The following is a 23,318-nucleotide window of genomic DNA, read 5'->3' as shown; positions in this document are numbered from 1 at the left end:
TTTCACACTAATTTTCTGGAAAGCGTCACTTTGAATTAGTGGTTAGCTCTGTCACCTTGCACCTCCAAATCCGGTTTCGATTCTCGCCTCGATCTGACTGGCTCGTAGTCTGTGAATGTGAATGTGAATGTTGACCTGAGGTCGTACCATGTTGTAAAAATTAATATATACAATGGTCATCATTGGCCTTCACAGTCTCTAGATGGACTACAGAGGTTTCTAGATGGATGGATTTTATTATGCTGCATCAATTTTGCATTAAAGAAGAGTAATGCATTTTATTGTCATACAGAAATTTTCTTCTGCACATAATCAGGTCTTCACCCATCTGATTTTCTGGAAATCTGGACACCTTGCTGTCTAGTATAAGGGTGAAGCAAACCCTCTTCTAGAAGATGATTTGAAGGTCGAACCTGTTCCACCTATATGCATACTGTATGGGTTGCTGCATGTCCATGCCCTTGACGAACACGTTTGTCACCACACCCACAATTTTGCTCTATCCAATCAGGGATATTCTTCCATTAGCCTGCTTCAGGAATTTCTTTTATGCCTATGCTTGGGAGAATCGCGCGCACATGCACGCACATTATCATCACCATCATCATCATTATTATCATGAAGGATGATGACCTCAGCGGAGAGGCGCCATGACGTTGCCTGGTATCGCGCGCGCGGTTATAGGAGGCATCAATTAGGCGTCACTGTGTACTTAAGAAGCAGCGCGCGCGCTGCACGGTGCACACATCACGCGCGTCTTTGTGCAAAGGAAAGCGACGCTTAGGCTTTTTTGTTTGTTTGTTTGTTTGTTTGTTTGTTCGATTAAAAAAAAAACTAACACGTATCGAATGTTGACATGATTGATGCATTGTTTTTTTTTTCTTTCTATCTTCCCTTCACTCTGTTTTTGCATTAAGAGATGATCTGGCATGACGCGCGAGGGGTGAGTACGTGTCGGTTCTGCGAGCCTTCAGCGTGTGCCACGGATTGGATGCTGGCCGTCCTTTGACGCTCTCTTAACGCGGATTATATATCTTATTTACACACATATGCATGCAAAGTTTTCTTTCTGTCAGTTTTCCATATGGAGTGAAAAGGGACAGCGCGCGCAAGATAGGAAGTGCAAATCAGATCACGCGCGCAGTGATGGAGACAGTGAGGGAGCGCTCGAGTGTCTCTAATGCGTGTTGACTCCGACGCCAGTTACCTGTTGGATATACTTGCATGTCTAGGATGGCTCGCTTTGGGGATGAGGCGTCTGGGCGCTATGGAGCCGCTCCGGGCGCGGGGAGAGGAGGTGGTGGTGGAGGTGGAGGAGGAGGTGGAGGCGCGCGGCCGGGAGGCGCACCGGGCGCTCCGAGGCTCTACAAGCAGTCGATGGCTCAGAGAGCCCGCACCATGGCTCTGTATAACCCGAAGCAGACCAAGCAGAACTGCTTTACCGTCAACCGCTCGCTGTTCATTTTCAGCGAAGACAACGTGATCCGGAAATATGCCAAGAGGATCACCGAGTGGCCATATCCTCTCCGACCCAGTCTGGCTCTGGAAAGTTTATTAAATCCCCATCTCATTCAGAACTCACTGTACTTTTCCATGTTGGCTGGGGTGGAACCATGTTTTGGTTTTTAGAGCTTTTAGCACACACGTATGGGAAGGTGTTTATCTAGTTGAGTGCTGTGCCTTGGATCAGCTTTTAGAATAAAAATAAAGCTTTAAAGGGACATGCATTAGTGGTGCTTATATAATTATGCATCGTATATTTTTTTTTTTTTTTTTTTAAATGGCACCATTATTGGCATCCATCATTGGCACCAGCCTAGCCACAAGTAAAAGTACCTTAATTTTTTTTTTTTTTTTTTTTTTTTTACAAAAAAATTTCCAATAATGGAGAGCATTCACACACACACACATTTAGGTTCACTTTTGCACCTTAAGGTGCCTGATATGTCATTAATCTAACACTTTATATGTTAATAAGCATACAACATTTGCAGTTCTACAGAACAAAAATATAAAAGTGTACCATTCTTTGTCATCCATTGAGGCGGTGCACTAAAGCCTAAACCTTTCATATTTCTTTGATGTACAGTATAAGCTTGTCTACCTTTTAACCATGCATGTTTTTTTTAAATAGTACACTCTAGTCACACATCAATGTTGAAGATACATATAAAAGGTACCAAATATACCCTTGTAACTTTTATAAGTATCTTTAACCTTGATGTGTGACCAGAGTGTACCATTTAAAAAAAACATACAGAGATAAAAGGTAGACAAGCTTATACAAAAGATACCTTTGGAGCAAGGAAAGGTACTCTTTTTTATGAGAGTGTATGCTATTGTCTTGATTTTTTCAGTGTGCTTAGCATTTTTTATTTATGTTAACGTCAAATGAATTATAGGATGAAGAAGAAAAAAATAGAAACATGAATTCAAGCAGATTCAGTGTATGGCATATTTAAAAGCCTGACTCTACACCATGCACTGCATAATTTATGGTATCGTTTAGTACAGTAGTTTGTAAGTATGGGCGTAGGCATGGTTACGGCATGATCAGACAATTGTAAGCAAAAGGTAAGCAAATTTACACCAGGAAGTGTTATTACCCAGATATGAGAGGGGTCTAAGTAAAAGTAGCTCAGAGCAATAGAATCATTTAATCTTGATAAAGTTAACTTGCTTTATTAAGAAAGATCTAAGCATAATATTATTCATGTGCATGCTTAGGTTGCAGTATTTTTCTTTTATTTAGGGCCTAGGTGTTAATGTGAGCTGGATTTTGAGAATGCTTTGTGTGACACTTGTTGAGAAATGAGTTGCCCAACTCGCTCCCGCGCCACTCAATTAGTTTCTCTGAAAAGGCGCTTTCCATGGTACTGAATGATGCTGATGGTTGTACAAGAAGCCATGAAAATAATCAGTTAGGTGAACAGATACATGGGTGTATCAGTACTTGTACTCTGCAAGATCCTTTGGAAAATTATGTTAAGTTGAAATTGCTCCCTCCTATCATTTTGGCTTTGTCCTGAGCTCCCTTTTCTGCCTAAATGGAGTTTGCATGTTCCCCTCATGTCCGTTTGGGTTTCCTCTGGGGTCTCATGTTTCCTACCAAAAACGTACATGCAGATTAACTTGTTATCCCCACTGGCTGTAGATCTTAATGGTTGATTGTATGTCCAAATGGACATGCCATCCAATCTCATGCCCAATGTTCTTGGGTTGGATTCCAATTCTACAACAACCTTTTATGACTGGTGTGTGACAATATTGCAGATTTGCTAAAACCCCGGTGCAACTCCAAAAATGCCAGAGGGGATGTCTTTATCTTTAGAGTATACTATAGACATTATACCTATTTGTGCTTTTTCAAATCCCATGTTGCAGCTAGAATTGGACACAAGTAATTGGCCACAAAAATAAAAGCATAAAAAAAAAAAAATCAGGGTGATCTGATGTGGTCTGACATGAAATGTGGATCATGTAGTTGATCATTTTCAACTGCATTTACTGAAGTGTTTTATTCCTCTCCTACCACTGCAATTTGCTAATGGAGCATACACGGAAAATTAATTGAATGAAACGAGGAGAATGTATCTCAGTCCTTTCGTGTGTGGGTGGGGGGAGGGGCATCTATAAAGAGCATTTATGCAAGTTACCAATAAATAATTAGTGTGCATCTTAGCTATCATCCTAAGTACTTTATTTGCACGCTGTTATTGAAGGTTTGACTCCCTAAAGCTGCGTGGAGTTATTTATGTAATTTCATCTAGGCCAAGATATACGCAGTAGCCATTTTACAGGTTCTGTACTTATGTACATGTACTGTGACATGGTGCCCCATTTTAAATTGTCTGGAAATGACAGGCTCTGTATTATATACTGAATTTTTAAGTTTGAGATTGTATTAAGCACTGATTTGTTATCTATTTGTACCATACAGAAAACACTGTCCACAAGGTGCATGTTGATTCCTTAGATTCGGGCACCTGCCCGCCACCTGGCCATGGTTAAAATAATCAAATATTGACTGTGTATACACAGAACAGCACATGGTGTGGAGTCTCAAAACTGATTATCAAGAGTACTTATGTAAAAAATAATTGTCATTTTAAATACAAGAAAAAATCTAATGGATTTACTGTATATATATATATATACTGCATTGGTTTATCTGTGCAATGACTGCATCGATGTTTTCCTTGACCAACACACTCCATTTGAATACATGATCCTTGCAACCATCATCGCCAATTGTATTGTACTGGCACTGGAACAACATCTGCCAGAAGATGACAAGACGCCCATGTCAGAACGCCTGGTAAGCAGGTTTTTTTTTTTACCTTTTATACTTACCACCTTACAGTGTTTGCTTTGCTTGTCTTATTTCCTGCTGCATAGATTAGATATATATGAACAGTAGCGGTACAGCCCCAGCTGTTCAAGTTCTCATTCTCAACATCATACATTTTCATAATATTTATTGTTGAAGGATGAATTATGTCTTTTGAGTGAACAATCATAAAAAAAAAATCTGCAATTTAAAAATTGTTTTTTCGAAGATATAACCTGGTGATCCTTGGTCGCCTTTCCAGACATGGTCAAATTGTCGGGCAGCATGTTTAATGCCCTATTTAGCACTACAGAGTTATTGTTACACCTAGGAGTCATAAATGACAATGCAGACAGAGGTGCAAAAGGGAAGTCATCTTGCTGTCCCTGGCTTGCACTCTCAACAGTTAACGACACAGTTGTCACATTGGGCTGGAATGAAAATTCTTCAAGGCCGCTGAGATCTTGTTTTTATAGAAAATGTGAGCAAACGTGGATAGTGCGTCTGTGGTGTGGAGAACCATTTCTACTGTAATGTATATTTCTAAGATCAGGATGTCTTTGTACATCCTGTACATCCAAGGTGTCGGTGTTTCTTTAGTCCAGGCCAAGGAAAAGAAATTCATTTATTCATTTATTTTGATGCGGGGGGTTGGGTGTGGGTGGGGTCGTGTCATGTCTTTTGTGTGGTTTTTGATGTGCACTTGGACTTGGAATTTTGCTAAAACCTGTTAAAGCTTCAAGACTATATCCTGGATGAACATATGCCAAAGGATCCTCCAAAGTTTACTGTATAGTAGCCTAATGAATCAGTCAGCTATGATGGCATTTCGACTTAAGGAAGGCTTTGTTGTTAGTAATGTCTTCCCACCCCAATCAAAATCTATAGTCATGAGCTGCTGCTGTTGGAGTATTGTATGACATTATTGCTGAATTCATTGATAATTACCTAGTTTTTCCGAAGACAAACCGGATGAGAGCGTACATTTTGGTGTAATACTCACTCCGCCCCTAATCTTGGCATTCAGATTGGATCATAAGGAGCTCTCATTTTGGTGTAAGGCTTGGCACTCTTCCCTGCAGTCCGCACAAGAACGACATCTGTGCCTCATTAAGCCTGAGCCTGCTGGGGAATATTGACATACATGAGAATACATGCTCTCACTGTGACCGGGACCTAACCCATGCCGAGCAGCCTCTGATTCCTCTCTTCAGCCATCACGCTCTGGTTAAACCACCACGTGATCTTTTTCAATCACATTAATAAACAGCAGGTGTTTAGAAGCTTGTTTTAAAGCAATCAAAGCAGACTGCTGGTTTTCTGCCGGATGGGAGAGGTTCGCTTTAGACACGCGAGCTAATTATAAATATGGTGAATGTACCGATTTCACCAAGAGCACGCACATGGTACATTAAGAGAAAAATTAAGTTTATGCTTTCTTAAAAGCCACACCGCTGGATTTCCATCAACATGTAAGAGTGACCGCATTAATATAAATCCTGGGTGCAGGAACTCCTGGCAAAGCTGCTGTCACAGGAAATCCATCACACTGGTACATAATAAATAGCGGCATGTCTTTTCTCTGCTTCTCACATCAGTAATTAATTATTGTGCAAAGCTTCAGTTATGCCTTTGATTGATTTAATTAATAATTTGTCAACTTGTAGACTTTGAACGTGAAAATGTTTTTCCAGGATTGTTTTTCAGGATTTTTTTCCCCCGCCAAAAATGTATCTTTTTTTCTATTTTAATAACTGCCTGACTTGAATGATAAAATATTAGATTGTGTTTTTTTATTACATATAGTACAGTATATATAATTTTATAGTCAAACTCATCCTTGGATTTTTTTTTTCTCCTTACATTCTGTCAGTTTTGAGTTAAATACAGATTTAACTGAAAGACATACTGTATGTCGTCCTAGTAAAGAGTTGGGAAATAGTTGCAGAGGGTGTTCAAGTCAAACCAGGACTTGTGATGAAAGTGACGACTTTTACAGAAGACTTTAAGCACAGTATGTTGATGAGATTCTTAGCATTAAAATAAATAGATATAAAATATATAAAGCATTTGAATGGTGCATTTTACTCAATTTATCTTAGTAGAATCTCTTCAAGCAGATACTGTCGCTTCAATTCAGTTTCCGAGCTTACTTATCTTTTGAGAAGTTTTAAACCTGTAAGACACTTCATTTCTGTCTCCCTCATCACAAAGTGAGTCCATGTTTTTTGACGAATTCTACATCACTCCTTAACTCATACTCCATTTCTCCATTAATGCTTCATTAAATTCTCTCTTCCTCCGAACAAAACAGTAACCCCTTCTCTTTTTCTCTCTCTCTCTCTCTCTCTCTCTCTCTCTCTCTTAATAGGATGACACAGAGCACTACTTTATCGGGATATTCTGTTTCGAGGCTGGCATTAAGATCATCGCCCTGGGCTTTGTCTTTCACAAAGACTCCTACCTTCGCAACGGCTGGAATGTAATGGACTTCGTGGTTGTCCTCACTGGGTGAGTCCACAGCCTGCGGTTAGAACTCAGTGTGCTAGAGATGGATGGTTATCCATGTGTGCTGTGTGTTTAGGAGTGGTGTGGGTGCATGTGTGGCATGCACCTACTTGTGTGCTTCGATAGAAGAAATCCAAGTATTGTCATGTGCTGATTGGTCGCCATCTGCATTTCCGTAAACAATGCCTTATGGTATCCTTGTTTGTCACTCCAAAAACCAGAAGTAAAAGATGCTGAGAGATAACACTCACAATTTGCATTTAGGCGAGTGACTGCATGTCAATAAGGAAATATTTATACTTTACTAGAATGGATTTTTATTGGATTTCAACATTTTGAGCAATCTTCATAAACACTTAATTGTCTTCTAGTATCTTTTAATTTTTACAAGAATATAACAGACTGAAACAATGAATAATCCAGCAAAGTGACATATACTGTATATAGCATGCAGTAATAAAACTTGTGTCATGTCTATTAAAGACACATTTGTACAGTCATGTCTTGGAAAGCATGGTGTCTTAGAGGTTAGCACTCTCACGTTGCACCTTCAGGGTTTGAGGTTTATATCTCTCCTCCGGTCTGTGTGCATGAAGTTTGCATGCTCTCCGAGTTCTTGCTGGGTATCCTCTTGGTTTCCCCTAGCAGTCCAAAGACATGCGGTGTAGGCATTTCCAAATTGCCTGTAGAGTGTGTGTGTGTGTGTGTGTGTGTGTGTGTGTGTGTGCCCTGCTATGAATTGGCATCACAGACTCTATAAAAACAACTGGACAAACCCTCCATGATATCACCAATAGGCTTTCTGATAAGCAGCTTTAAAGCTCAACTGTGGGAGCTCTGGTTGTCTTGGCAGAAGCTGACTTCAGCTACGCCTCGGTTTATCCATAAACAGGCAAATTGGAGGAGCAAACAGTAACTGCTTGTGGGTTGGAACATGCGTAATTATAGCTTAAAACACCAAGGTTCCTAATGCTTATTTTGGTGCTAATGGTACTTTGCATTTGATTGAAATCCGTGTTTAAATCTGTTGTAAAGTTGGATATTTTAACATGGTGCTCTATGGGGTTGAGATGCTTTTGGAGCCAGCCCCCAGTGGACAGTTAAGGAACTGCAGGTTTACTTGCATTTAGTTCATTTTTCAGAACCAGAGGTTGCTCCTTGGTTGGCACCCTTCCCCAGGGTACATTAAACTAATGAATTTCCATTTTAATTGACTGTGTGATTAATTTGGTGCACGAATACATAATTAAGGATTGAAACACATTTTCCAACTGTTACTGGAAAAGAATCAATAATAAAATGGTGGAGGTGCACGTGTGATGTAACTGTTACCACCCAAAAGTGGTTACCAAGATAATTTATCATTATAATTATACTTACATTACATACATTATATTTGTAATTATACACTGTATATACTGTATATGACATTATAGTGTGTGAAGGGCCCCCATTACCGTGATACCGTATTTTTTCCTGCATCCAGGGCTTTTGGGGGCTTTTACAGTCTTCAAAATTCATGAAAATCAGCACACAGGTTAGAATCTGCTGCCATTAGGACGACTGAGCGGCTGGGCCCTGGGCGTGGCATTGGGCCTTCACAAAAGATTCTGCTGCATAGCTCATACACACTTGCACGTATACAGTACATGTGAAACAGCTTTCGCTATGCATGTCATGGCTACTCGGTTATTTTGTGTTATTTTGTGTTGTCTTTTAGAATCACCATCAAACAGGGTCAATGAGATCTCAAGATACTGATGATGCAAAATTGTGAAGGGATTTTTGATATCGCAGATAGTTTAGCTGTGGAGACACCTTAAACGTATACCGAAAAGTGACATCACATTGAGTGACTTCAAAGTGTGATGCTTTTTCTCCAGCATCCAGGGATTTTTAGAGGTCTTAATATGCCCAAAAAGCACACGGGTTGTGATGGCACAGGTGCAACTATTTTATATTTGTATTTATATTTCATTTTTTGTTAATATGACTCCTCCAAGACTTCCTGAAGGTGAAAAACGTTTAAAATTGCTCTCCATTGAAAAAGCTTAACCATATGGACAATTGCATGTTTTATTTATTTTATTCATTATTTTTTTCCCCATACAAGTTTCTACATAATTTGTGACCATCTAAACAACTCTATTTATATGTATGAACTTGTGATTTGCTTTGCACCTACCAATTTGAGCATTCTAATTCTGATTTATCATATAGCAGACTACAGCAGCACTATTATGATTATACAGTGGATTTTAAAATATAGTGGCTTTGATGTTCTTTGCTGGTTGATTAGGGAGCTCTTGTAAACATAGTGTTACCATTAGCATATTTCCATTCCGTCTCAAAAGACCTCCTTGGCTATAAACATACAAATTGCATTAATCTGAAATAATTTGTTTTAGACTGAAGTGTACTTTATCTTCAGCTCGAGAATGATAAAGACTAACTTGGCTGACCTTATCCCAAACCCATTCTCTCAGATGGAGGATTTTAAATGACAGAAATTGAGTGATTCCTTATTCAGTGTTTTAGTTCCATCTAAGACAGCAGGGTACCTGGAGTCCATCCAGACAGCTGCTTAACTCAGAAGCCTGAACTGTAAACTCTCTCCTGTCTCTCCGTGCTTCCATTGTCTGTCAGGATCATAGGCTTAGAACAAGAATGTGTATATAGCTTAATAAGAGGGAAGAGGTGTTGTCATCAACACATTTTTAGCAAATGTTCTTATCAGATTATTTCAAATCAATTTGATTTATATAGCACTTTTAACAATGGGCATTGTCTCACAGCAGCTTCACAAAATGAAAAGAAAAAGTGTGTATAACCTTTTTGTCATACGCTTTTGTAACCAGATGTCATACCCTGAATTGGCATGATTGTTTGCATTCATGTAGATCCACAATGTGTTCTTTAATGAATTTACAAAATACTACAATTTCTATTAAGAACATAGACAAAATAAGAAGTGGAAGTGAGTAGTCAAAAAATTATCATTTGAATAATTAATTGAACAAATTGAACAAATTTTATCATTTAAACATTAAGAATTTTTAAGGAAAATGTTGCTCAATGATTGTTGGATAAAATAACCACAAGGGATTTGTTTGAGGGAAAATGTATTATAAGTATTGTAGTGATTTATTGTAATTTACGTATTATTTAATTAATGTAATTTGTATTGTAAAAATTAATTAATATTAATTTGATTTGTCATGGAGACCAAAGGCGATTGGCAGTTATTGGTTGCTGGGAGAATGATGATCAAAGATTGGCTGTTGGGAGCAATGGTGATCCGTGATTGGCTGTTGGGAAAGGCAGTGATCCATCATTGGTTGTTGGGGACAGTGGTCATCAGTGATTGTTTGTTTGGGAACAATGGTGATCAGTGATGAGTTGTTGGGAACAGTGGTGATTAGTCATGGGTTGTTGGGAACAATGGTGATCAGTGATGAGTTGTTGGGAACAATGGTGATCAGTGATTGGTTGTTGGGAACAGTGGCGGTAAGTGATTTTTAATAAGGAACAATAGCTTACGCAAGCCCAGTTTCATCATACTGGTTGGTGAGTTGTCCAAATTTGGTGTCTCAATTCATATAATCACCAGTTTTAATGTGAGCTGGAGGTTCCTTGTGAAGTATCTAAGACTTCTACGGGTATAGCATCAAATGTATAAACAAATCCAATAACTTAGAGGCTCCAAATCCAGTGCCAACAATCTATACCTTTTAAAATTTATTATGTAGGATTAATTTTTTCAACCAGAATTTTTATTTTTTTTTGTGATTTTCTTTGGCCGTGTCATTTAAATCTTGCATCCACCACGTCCAGAAAGAGTCCAGGTGGAGAAGTCTTGCCATTAGTCAATAGCTGTGATTAAATCTATCAACCCTGATTGATCATCTGCTTTGAGTATCCACTGCTCATCAGTATTACTAAGAAACTGTAAAGAAGGATCCTACGTTCATAGACGTTCCCATACTATGGTTAGAATGATGTTTACTTTGAGCTGCATGTCACATGGCATTACCTCACTGCTGTGTAGTGTATGTGTGTTACGATGTGGCTTGTCACATCAGTGGAACAGAAATTAATCTCTCCCGTCACTAGAGATGTTGTGGAAAAGAAAGCTGGCCCAGTTCAAATATACAACGATGCTTGGGTTGACATTACCATACTTACTCCCATGTTGCATTTATTTCTTTAGGTAATTTATTAACATACTGTAACCTTTCAGGCTTGATTTCCAATATAGTTTATCTCCTTCATCTTTTTTTCCAAATCAGCCCATACATTCACTATAGCGCAGCATTGTTATTTACGCAGTATGTCTTTATGTTAGTACAGGAAGACCAAGCATTGCATTTATGAAGTCAATAATGCCCATTCTGAGACGTGAACAAACACATAAATCATGCAGCAGACCTGGACAGAAGCAATGAGAAGGTAGAGAAATTGAATGAGTGAGGAAGCGAGCAGGAACACAGACATGATGATGTATATCGTGATTAAGAAATTGTGGGTTGGAATCATTGTGTGCAAGTGAAATAGTACACTCTGGGCTTGGCCGACAACAAACATTCTTTTTATCCTGCCAAAGGCACCTTTACACCAGGTTTGATCCTTGTATTAGCTCCTGTAATGCACAAGGGCTATTCAAGTCAAAATAAGACTTTCGTTTAGAAAAACAGAACACATTAATAATTGCCTTTACTTCTCTATATAATCCCCTGCTACACTGATGCACTTATCCCTGCGTTTCACTAGTTCTAGTTCTTGGATACCATCAAGCACCTATTAATTTTTATCAGAACAACAGAGCTATCATTGGACTGATCGCTTAACTTCTAAAACGCTGGCCTCCCAGGAACTCCTTTAATGGCCCAAATATGTGAAGTGAGGTCAGGACAAAAAATTCCCAGCCAAGTTCCTGTAATTTGTAGTTGGTGTTGGTGAATGAATGATTGTGTGTACATTTCCCACAGAGAGATGCGCCTCTCCCACAAGTTATCAATGGATTTTTAAGAATCGGACCTTCCACTTTATGAATATTCACAGCGTTGGACTCCAAGCCACCTGGGCCAGGATTTTTTTTAAATATACATAAATTCTTCTCTAAAACATTTGCACCATTCAAATATTTTGCTGCAGCTGAGAGTCTTATCACCGTACTGTGCTTGAAGTCCTGTAAATGTCAATCGCCTGTTTCACGCCTTCATTCAGGAGAAATTTCATCATAATTTCAATCAAGTCCCGGTTTGACGTGAACGCTCCTCATATGAATTAAACAAATGTTTAAAAAGCATAAAGAGTAGTGGTGTTTAGCTGAATTTTTATGCAATTTTGCTTATTATTATTTTTTCAGTCCTTATTTTCTGTCCTTCATTTTTTTATTCAAAGCCTTGTGTTTAAAAGTGCTGGTCTAGATGGTGTTGAAAAAACCTTGACTCAACCACCTTTAATCAAGAATCACCTGGCAACCTACAGTAGGACACCTTAAATATCGAGTAAAAAACATCAGATCAGGCAGGGGTAGCTCAGTGGTTAAAGTATTGGACTAGGATCGTAATAAACCTGGTTTGACTTTGACATCACACTATAGAACCGTACGATTCTAGTCATTTCCAGGAAATGTAAATAAGCACTTAGGTATGCCTGTGTGCTATTCCTCAGCCACATGCCTACCTTTAACAAGAGTCCAGACAGAGATCTGTTATTTCTATCTCTCAGCGTTACCGTGGAGACAGAAGTCTGGCCCCTTGCTGTCCTCAGACACCCCCTGATTCCCGGAGACGATGGAATTTCCTGTTCATGTCTTTTGTTGTCTCCTTCCACTATCTTTCTTAACACTTTACTGCTTTGGCAAGCCCAGGTCATGACCACGGTTTTACAGTGTAGGTGTTTCTTATTGACTCCCAGCTCCATATGCTGAACCCTGATAGCAGTTTGTAATGTTTCCATCTTTTCTTCCCTTTTTTTTCGCTATCTCTCTCTGTGAACACAGGAGAGTAGAGCGTAGTACACTACTATACTCATATTGCTCATAAATAGTGATATAATCTCTAGCTGTGCTCCTACAGGAGTACTGGGAACATCAGGCGGCAGAATATAAGCAGAATATTAATGTGTTTATAGGAGAGGGGGATCTCTGTAAGATGACGTGTGGTCCGACTGTTCAGAGGGAAAGAACGAGTGATTGAAGGAGCTGTCTTTCAATGTGGTGTGTGGATGTTTATTACATAACTGCTGTGATGACAGATGATATATGCATGTTTAACCGGTCTCATTATATGATAGACAGGAGGGAGATTCACTCTAATGATATTAATATCAGAATCATTTCCATCACAATATAATGACGTTATGATTAGGTTTAATCTGGGGGGAAAGAAATTAGAGATACTTCTTTCTTTTTTTTTTTTACATTACAGCTAGAAAAAGCACTTAAATACTTTATATATTTTTAGAGATAATCCATTAATGTGGAAAACATATATAGCAGAGTCACACAGTTGTTGCTGTTCTTTTAGGTCCTCCACCCCCTCCGTCTTTGCGTCTCCTATTCAATTCCTTTTGTGTTGTTCACTACAATATGATTGATGGGACCCATGCAGTAGCCAAAGAAAATATTAGGGCTGTCAAACCAATAAAACCCTTGTGAGAACGTGCTCTATTTCGTGTTGGTGGTCACAATTAAGTGCTCTGTATTATTTGTCAGTTTTAAGCCCTAAAGAAAGCTTTTGGCATTTCCCGGCTCTGTGTTCTGCTTCTTCTGCAGAATTTTACAGCACACTGTTTATAATGTCCAACAAATACTGAGCATTTGGCTCGGGCATTGTCAGGTTCTATTATATACTGCATGGCAGGGCTGGTGGGAGAGAGGGAGGGAGGGAGGGAGGGTCCGCAATTTTATTCTTATCATTATTATTTTTAAACTAAGTAATAGTGCTAGAGACTGACCACACCTGGTCCTACCTTATTTACAAACAAGACATACAGTAGTGTGCTATAGGAAGAAAATAAATGATACACCAGCAGTGATTATTTCAGTTAAACAGCATGCCCCGGTGTGCTCTGCATATTTTAAACCACATCATTCGAAATATTATCTATTATTATTCAGCTTATTCCCTGGTATCACTTAGTTTGTAGTAGCTACTGTATAAAGAGTTTACAATTGTGCTGACACTGGAGACCCCTTCCAAAAATGTTGAAGCATCATTCAATTCTATTCAATTCAATTTTATTTGTATAGCGCTTTTAACAATTGGCATTGTCCCAAAGCAGCTTTACACAATCAAAAGAATTATTTAAGTTTGTATGGAATTTGAATGTGTATGAATCAAAATGGTCAGATAGATCTTGATGAGCGAGCCGAGGGCGACAGTGGCAAGGAAAAACTCCCTGAGAAACCTTGAGAGGAACCAGACTCAACAGGGAACCCCTCCTCATTTGGGTAAAACAGAAAGCAGTAAATGATCTGCATTTATACTGTGTGTTAGTTGGCAGGCAGTTCTGTATAACAGTTGATGTTAATTGATGTTAATATGGAGTCCAGTTAGTTATTGAAAACTCAGGTAGACTTGTATGAACTATCGAACTGTCAAGTCCCCAGAGAAACAGCTGCCAACACCAGTCGAGGCCAGAACCGTCTTCTAGGTAGCAAGAACCATCCCCAGACACGGGACGCATCCCAAAGAGACACACGGGGCATCCATGTGACGAGATCTCCAACCAGAAGCGGGGCACCAGGATGGGTCAGACAGGTCCGGAGGGCAGAGGGAGTCTGGATCACTGGCAGCTCAGGAACGACATGTGTAGCTCGACAGAGAGAGGGAAAGAGAGAGGGGGAGACAGGGGGAGAGAGAGAGCAGAAGAGGAGAGATAACAGTTAGGTCTGGTCTCAGTCATATAATGTATAATGTGAATGTATATTTACTGTAGAGTGCAAGCAGAGACTCTGGCAGGACTAACTATGACAGCATAACTAAAAGGGAGAGCCAGAAGGAAACACAGACATGAGGGCTCCCTGAGATGAAAGCAACCAATCATCACAATAACCGCACGTGAAAAGTTATTTCCTTGGGGAAATAAGACTATCCGATGCGCGCGTGAATGCAGCGCATGCATGCAGTAGTTACACTTGCTCTGACAGTAGCAGTTAGCGTTAGCTAGCTAAGCTAAACACGCTAAAATAAGAAAGTGCCTAAAGCTACACATTCTGAATTGAGGCTGTATTTCACAGCAGAGGATTCCAACGCTGTGACATGCAACAAATGTCGTTCAATAATTGCATGTAAACGGGGAAAGACATCAAACCTAATGAAACATTTGCAGACACACTGGGTGAAGTCAAGAGAGGTGCCGTATTTTTCCAGATAAGACAAATGTGCTCATATTTCTGCAAAAAAAAAAAAAAAGGCTGAAATTTTAAGCTGGTTTGTAGCGAACCAAGAATACCAACTACTTCGCTGTTATTGGGGGTAAATTAGTGTAGTTGGGGTAGGTACTATGTAAATTTGTTGTGTTTTGTATTTACTTATATTATTGTATACTCTAAACCTGTAATATATTGTTTATTCATAAAAAAATATTTTCATTAAAAAGCCATTTTTTTTATGTCATTTTAAAAAAAGTATGGATTTAGGCACCGTTTAAACGAAAACAAACCCAAACCAAACCCAACCCTAGTCATCACATAATATTTCACCAAAACAACAATGTTCTGGATAGAGTGTTATAGGCGATGAGTGGGAATGAGTGAGTATTCATATGTGTTATGTTCATTATGTTTTATATGTTTATTATTCATATGTACTCTTAAAAAGACTACACTGTTGGAGGAATTTTGAGTGATAACTCATACTGGTGTAATTACAGAGCTCCTAATTTAAATAAGCACGATTAGCAGCATGGGCATCGCTAGGCCATTTTTAGGGGGGCTTTAGCTCCCCTAACATTTGTACTCAGCCCCCCTAAAAATTCTCCATCAACTTCACACAAATTGCTGATCGCCCATCGTCCCCTTTGAATTTCATCTGAAAGCGGCGGCGGCAGACTTCAGCTCCTTCGGCTCCTCCCCGTCTTTCAGCGCGGTCTTCGATTTGCCACTGCAGAGCGAGGATTACGGCAAGGTGTGTGTTTTTCGATAATTGTTATATCTGCATCAGTGGAGTCCTTTCTCATAAATACAGTTTACAAAATGTCATGAGGGATTAATCAGTTAAATCTTCGATGTGTTCACCCTCATCACATCACACCTGTTCCCTCGAGTGAAAATGAAGCCCTTAATACATACTCTATGAACCTATAGTCTACTTTATAAAATAATCATGCTGTTACTCTTTTAATTGGAAAACCTTACTGTCTATATAAAACATTACACTGTGCATATGGCATTAGGTACCATAGAGTTCTGCACATAAATGATTAGAAATAGTGACAGACAGCATTCAGTGCACTCGGTTTAACTGCATAGCAGTGTGATTTACAGAGATAGAAAAATCTTTTTTTGTAATAAATATTGTATTGTATTAAATAATGTCCCAAATCGTACATACATTTATTAGCCTTAGAGTAGGGTTTTTGTCACTTTGATTTAGCAAGTTACTTTTTTTTAAAGAATAAAAACAAAAAAAGAATGATATTAAAAAGATGCTTTGTTTAATCACAGTACATTAAAACAACATTTGTGTGTATTAATGAATTTTAATAAATAGCCCAGTAGCTATGAAATTTTAAGGGGTTTAATAGAAAACCTTTTGTCTTATTTGTGTAGCTAAAACACTAAATTAAACTAGATAACATGATGATCAAAGTTTTAATATTTATATTTAACTGTAGATGGAAGGTTTTTAAATCACATGAAAAAAAAGATGATTCTGAACAAGCCAAATGTGATAAACATCTGTGGGGGCTCAGCCCCCCTTAACTGAAAATCCTAGAAACGCCCCTGATTAGCAGATCTGGTTATATTGTATAATTGGAATAAATGTCACTGTACTATATAGCAGTGCAAGATCATGTATGGATTATACCTTGCATTTAAACTGCGAATAAATATACAGTATTATATCCTCTCATTTGGACCTTCTCCAGCTGTTCCTGGTGTCTCCTGAGGTCCCTGTTATCATGCACCTCCTTGTCTTAACTCAATATTTTGCTGCTTAATGAAAAGCCCCAGACAGCTGGGCTACTTTGTGGCCATCAGACAGGTGGAGCCGCTAATAGGCGAAGAAGTCTGTACCCTGTGGCCTCAGGTACAGATCGATAGTGCGCCGAGCTCAGAAACACAAACACCAGACATACACAGAGTGTTCTCATCTAAAATACTGACAGTAAGTGAATATTTATTTCGATTAGCGTCAGCTCTGCTTCAGCTCTACTCTGTATTCCTCGACTTGCTTTTCAAAGGTTGAATGAAACAGAATTTGATTATGTCTTTGCAGTCTTTTAAAGCCCATTTCTATGATATATTTTTTTGCATTTTTTGTTAGAGCTTGAAAAAAATACCATGTTTTTGAAGGTGAGCACAATGCTCAGTGCGTCCTGAAAAATTTCTTTCCGTCCTGTTTATTGCTTCTTGATCACAGTGCATTCTTCAGCCCAGCACTATAATCCTAGTCTCATCAACCAGGCTTCTGTTTCATCTGACCTTCATTCCTCTTGATCCTGGTGGAGGTCTGGGGTCATGTCAGTCTGTCCTGACATCATAATGAAGCTTAGCTGCTGCCTGTGGTTGCCATGGTTACCCTGCCACCTTGCCTAGGTAGGTGTTTGAACATGTTGATAAGCTCAGAATGCTGGCAATGACCTGAGGCTCTTAATATGACTCCACAGGGGAACAGCAGGCTTCAGCCGTGTCCAGGTTTGATTTGTATGCTTTAGTTAGTGTGGTGTATTGATTCAAAATAAAATGTGTGTGTGTGTGTGTGTGGGGGGGGGGAATAATAATAAACTAAATACAGTAGATGAAAGGCTGGTTTTTCTAACTGCATTAATGACCTCACCAAATACCTAATTCTTTCAAAAACAATATTTAATACCTTATTGAACCGCTTCCAAATTCAAAAAGCAGCATCTACTCAAATCTATTAGATTATAAATCAACATGGTAAATTTTTTCTCCTTAATCTGTAATGCAATAATGAGGAAACAGGCCATCAAGCCGCTAATTAGTCGGCTGTCCAATTACATTTGAGCTTGTGATGAAAGAAAGAGGTAATGCAGTATTTTTGTTACCCATAAACTCTTTTTAGGGAAAGGATATAAGTCTATACTTATAGATTTAAAAATAAAAAATGCATCATTGTCCAAATACTTTTGGACTGACTGTATGTTACTTGCCTTGTGGATGAAAATATATCATTGTATGCAATTTTATTTTAAATATTTTTGAAGGTGTGCAACTAATCTTTGTAGAAATGCAAGTGTGCAAGCTGTTTTCACATTCCAACTTAAAAGCCCAACTCGAGCCTGAATGCAGCTAAAGTGTGGCTGTATTTCACAGCAATAAATTTCAACACCGCAACATGCAACAAATGTTTTTTCTTTAGTTGCGTGTAAAGGGGGAAACACATCAAACCTAATGAAACATTTGCGGACACACGGGAAGAAGCTGAAAGCAGAGGGATGCAGCGTGTTTAACAGCTTGCGGACATCAGCTGGCAGTGTGGGCGTCCCCGCCCCCGGTCAGACTAACCCTAGCAAAGTCAGGAGTGGTGTCGTATTTTTTGATATAAGACAAATATGGTCATATTTCTGCAAAAGAATTGCTGAAATTGAAGCTGGTTTGTTGCGTATCAAGTATACCAACTACTTTACTGTTATCGGTGTTATTATTGTAGTTGGTTTAGGATTAGTATGTAAATTAGTTTTGTGTTTGTCTATTACATTTGTATAATTTTGTATCTACTTATCCTAATGCATACTTTAAATATATAAATTTTTCAATAAAGAGCTGCTCAACCATTTTAGTGTCTTTTTTTAATTTTTTTATATTAGTACCATTTTAAAAGCATTGATTTAGCACCGGTATCGTAAAAAAATAAACCCTCCTGTTGTTCTCCCAATCACATCTGTCCTGCTACAATGTTGACCTCTTGAACTTTAGTCGCACTCATGTGCACTCACTGCATACTATTGACTCAGAGTATCAGATCTCTGCCATTTGGAATATTCCGTTTTGGCCACTTTAAAGCTCGGACTAGTGGCAGAGCCCCGACTTCAAACGAAGAGCATGAGGGCTCGGCTGCTTTCATGTGTCAGCGCACAGCAAAGCATCGGTGGGCTTCAAAGTGCCACGGGCTCATCTCAGTTTGCCTCTGCCAAAATGATGCGAGCTCGAGTGCCATTTAAGCGCAAGCCAGTGTCTCTTTACCCCCCGAACGAAAGGACGCGCTCCGGTTTTGATGTTAAATGCCGTGCACATGGGTGCGTCTTTGAGCGAGTAAAAGAGAGCACAGTGTCACTTTCTTTTCCATCATGTTCACACACTCCACCTAGTGCGAAGCAGAGCGAACAGGGTGTGGGGATGTCTCAGTTCGTTGCCTTTCCCTAGTGAAATGAGCTTTGAGCTTTTGCAGAAACACAAAGGCCTTAAAGTCTTTATATTAATAAAAATCTAGTGGAATATGATAACTAGAAAAGATAAGAAAAATGAATAGGACCCTTCGGAGTATGCTGTTATAGGAAAGTAATTATGATTAATGACAGGGTGGTGTGATTTAGCTTGATGCAAAGCTGTAACTGATACTACCCTAAAGTTATTATTTTCTATGACCTCAAATCTCTACTTCATTGACCACAGCAATTAATGAATGACTTTAAATGTTTTAAATTCCACGCGAACAAAGTGAATTTTGGATGATTTTGCACAACAGTATAATACATACATATATACAATACATATAATTTTTACTTGTCCCTGTTTTGCCCCAGGGGATAAGTCAGTCTGCAACTGTATTTGTGGCCATGTAAATGTGTTATTTAGTCTCATGCTCTTATTGGATTTTTTTGTGGTCATGGCAGCAAAATGGAACGAGAAAAAAAAAGTGTTAAGTGTTGTAACACAAAACCTTTAGGTTACAATGCATCATCCGCCACTTTCCCCTACCAGTTTCAGTTTTACTTTGTTTTTTGGCAGATCCTCACCATAGTATAGTGATTCACCCGTATGATCCCATAACATAACCAGGCATACCAATAGCAGCAGCTTCACTCACAGGTGCGTCTCATATCTCTTGTACGCAGAGCGATTGTGTGTCTCCTGAGTGTTGTAACATCTCTCTGATTGATTTTCTCTTTCAGAACTATTACTCACTCATTCTCTATACCGCTTATCCTGTACAGAGTCGTGGGAAGCCTGGATCCTATCCCCAGGGATTTGGCGCACATGACGGGATGTACCCTGGATGTGGTGCCAATCTATTGCACACAAGCACACACACTCACCCACTCATGCACTACTGCTATTTGGAAAGGGCAATTAGCCTCCTCAATTTTTTCTTTTTCTCCATGTTTGAAACTCTGACTCTGCTCATAATACCTGAAATAACTTGGCTGAGGTTTTTTCTGTCCCGGGACTAAACTAAGCCTGTTAGACAGTTGTAACACTCAGAGCGAGATGATAGTGGCACCTTTGACTAAGTGAGAGTTTTTTTTCCTGGTTTTCTATATTTGCATACTAACCCGAAAGCTTTTATAGTACCTGGGAATTTTTCCACTCTATAAGCTTTAATATCATCACCTTGAAATGTTGCAAGGTCTAAACAATGACAAGTGACATTTTTTTCTCACTTAGTGAGAGTTTCGAAAGGATTTTGACAGCCATGAGAGTTATTTTCTTTGCTTTTTTCTTTGCTTTGCTTTGAGCTCTTGATAAAAGAGAAACTGACATGTATTTCATCGCGCAGGCCATATGTAGGTCTTACGCACTCTCTCTCCATTTTAGCAAATTACATAGATAATTTTACCTCACTTTGGCTTGCTTAGAAAAATGCCTTTCATGTGCGGTGCCTGTAATTATATTTTTTCAACAGACGTCTAATGGTTGGTTGTGTTCATTGTTTCTTGACAACTTGCATTGCATTGCATAAGTATTCAAAACAATGAAATTATCCATATTTTGCATTGTGCTGGTGGTGGGGGTGATGGTGGTAACATCGTGCTGAGAGCTACCTTTGGTCTCTTGGTTGCCTCTGTGTTTAATCATGCATATTAGTTGTTATGAAGGACACTTAATTTATGTTTAAAAAAAAAGTCTTTTATTTAGTTTATATGCATATTTGTGAATGTAACTGTGCAACTGTGCATCGTATCTGACACCTGAATCATGCAATCAATGGAAGCTACTGTATATATATATATATATATATATATATATATAAACCTTTAAGCATCATGCTATACTGTATTTAGTAGGGATGGAAATCACCAGGGAGTCCCCGATACAACATTACCACGATACCTATATGACAATTCGGTTAGTATTGTGATTCTGTAAGTATAAAAATTTTATAAATCAGTTTTTGTTTGCATCCTAAACAAACATCACAAATAATTTAGTTCTACCACACAAGATGCTTGTCTACTTACTGTACATGCATGTACTGTATGTGAGCGGTCATTTCTGGTGCTAATGTTGACATTTGCAGACTCTTCTCCAGCATACAGTAGTCCTACTCTGTGGCTCTGTCCTCGAGGGTAAGGGTCACCTTTTAGCATTACATCATGACTATATGCTCTTTAATACAAATTGCACTATTGTTATCCCTGGACCTGTTTAATGCTTGAAATATTCATATCAACAGTATATTTATTTTTACAGTTTATATACAGTACATATGCACACACTACCAGTCAAAGGTTTGGGCACTCCTTCTAATTCCATGGTCTTTCCTGATTTTAATTTTTTTATACATGGTAAAAGAATGGTGAAGGCATCCAAAATATAAACACCGCAGTTTAGAGCCAGTCATATAAAGACTTTTCAGTAGCAGACACCTCAACATCAACTGTTCATATTTTGGACAACATCAACTGTTTATATTTTGGACAACATCAACTGTTTATATTTTCATATTTTGAACGCAGTGGCGCAGTGGTAAAGTGCTCGCCCTCTCATCCGGAGATCGTGAGTTCAGTTCCTGGGTGATGCTGTAACCTCTCGCAGCCGGAGGTCTAGAGAGAGCTGATTGGCCGAGCTCCCTCAGAGGGGAGGGATGAGAGTTACTTAGTGCTCGCACATTAATTACGGCTGTACGGCCAATCAGGAGCGTCTGTGAGCTCACGCAATCGGAAGGAGTGGATAGCGCTGTCCTCCGAGTGTGTTACGCCGCTCCCAACGGTGCGTAAGCGAGCGGTTAAAAAAGAAGTGAAACGCGTGACAGTCTTCGGCCCTCCCAACTGAGTGTCAGTAGCAGCTTAATGTGGGAGCCCCCTAGTGACGGGGAGGAACTAAATTAGGGAGAAAATCGGGGGAAAAAATTATTTCTACATCGTAAAAGAATGCAAAGGAAATTTTTAATTTTGAGGAAACTGTAATAAATCAATCTTATCCTCTGCAGCAGAGGAAGTTTTGGGAGTTTTTTCCAGATGAGTTTATTTATGTATAATATAAAAAGTATATATACAGTATATATATATATATATATATATATATATATATATATATATATATATTTATTTATTTTAACAGTCAATGGTCATTGTCTCAAAGCAGCTTTACCAAATAAAAAGAAAATTTGAGGAAGTGTGTATAAGTAAAAAAAAAAAAAGTGTTTAGATAGTAATAAAACTGTGAGATTTTCCGTGATGAGCAACACGGTGGCAAGGAAATAAATAAATAAATAAAGTATATATATGTATTTATATATAATTTAAGAATTTAATGAAACTTTGGCAGAAGTTGTCTGAAGTTAAACCTGTGCCATAAATGAAATCAAAATGTTAAGTAGAAGTGAAGTTATGGGCAGTTTTGTGCCAGATTATGTCACAGTATCTAGCGTTTTTTTTTTATTAATTAATAATTTAGGGTTTTTCCCTCGAGGTGGGTGTGGCTTTACACATCACTCAGCAGAGCCAAACAACGCAATAGAGTTTGCAGGAGACACAGAAACAAAAGCGCGACACAGCATAGCTTACTCCAAAAAAGAAAAGTAGAAAACTATGAAAGCAAAACATTAAAAAATGATTAAACAAGTCAACGTACTGTACGTTGTATGTCTCATATATTCCGAAGCTTTGCCACGACTAAAAAGCAGTAATGTGAAGCGCCACTATGAGATAAAACACGGGTCGTTACATGTCCAGGTTACATGCCTAAAACTGAATATGCTCACAAGCTATATATAATAAGTTCTAATTCTTATTGCAACCCTGATGATCACCATTAGGAACTAGTGATTAGCTTGTGGTATATTGCTGCAGTAATACTTGTTTGTTTGCCATCTAATCGAGGCTATAAAATCCCCCCCAG

The 23,318-nt window shown here is 38.7% G+C and overlaps 1 protein-coding gene across 1 annotated transcript in view; it reads left to right on the top strand.

Moving 5' to 3' along the window:
• Positions 1–1,233: 1,233 nt before the first annotated feature.
• cacna1bb (calcium channel, voltage-dependent, N type, alpha 1B subunit, b) overlaps positions 1,234–23,318 on the top strand; it is a 144,796-nt gene continuing 122,711 nt past the window's right edge. The window contains exons 1-3 of the mRNA XM_053478085.1: positions 1,234–1,517; positions 4,213–4,318; positions 6,702–6,841. Of these exons, the coding sequence (XP_053334060.1) occupies positions 1,234–1,517; positions 4,213–4,318; positions 6,702–6,841 (530 nt within the window). The remainder of the gene's footprint in view (positions 1,518–4,212; positions 4,319–6,701; positions 6,842–23,318) is intronic.

The sequence above is a fragment of the Clarias gariepinus genome, chromosome 19, assembly GCF_024256425.1.
Source record: "Clarias gariepinus isolate MV-2021 ecotype Netherlands chromosome 19, CGAR_prim_01v2, whole genome shotgun sequence".
In the NCBI taxonomy this organism is placed as follows: Eukaryota; Metazoa; Chordata; class Actinopteri; order Siluriformes; family Clariidae; genus Clarias; species Clarias gariepinus.
This window is presented reverse-complemented; position numbering and strand designations above follow the sequence as displayed.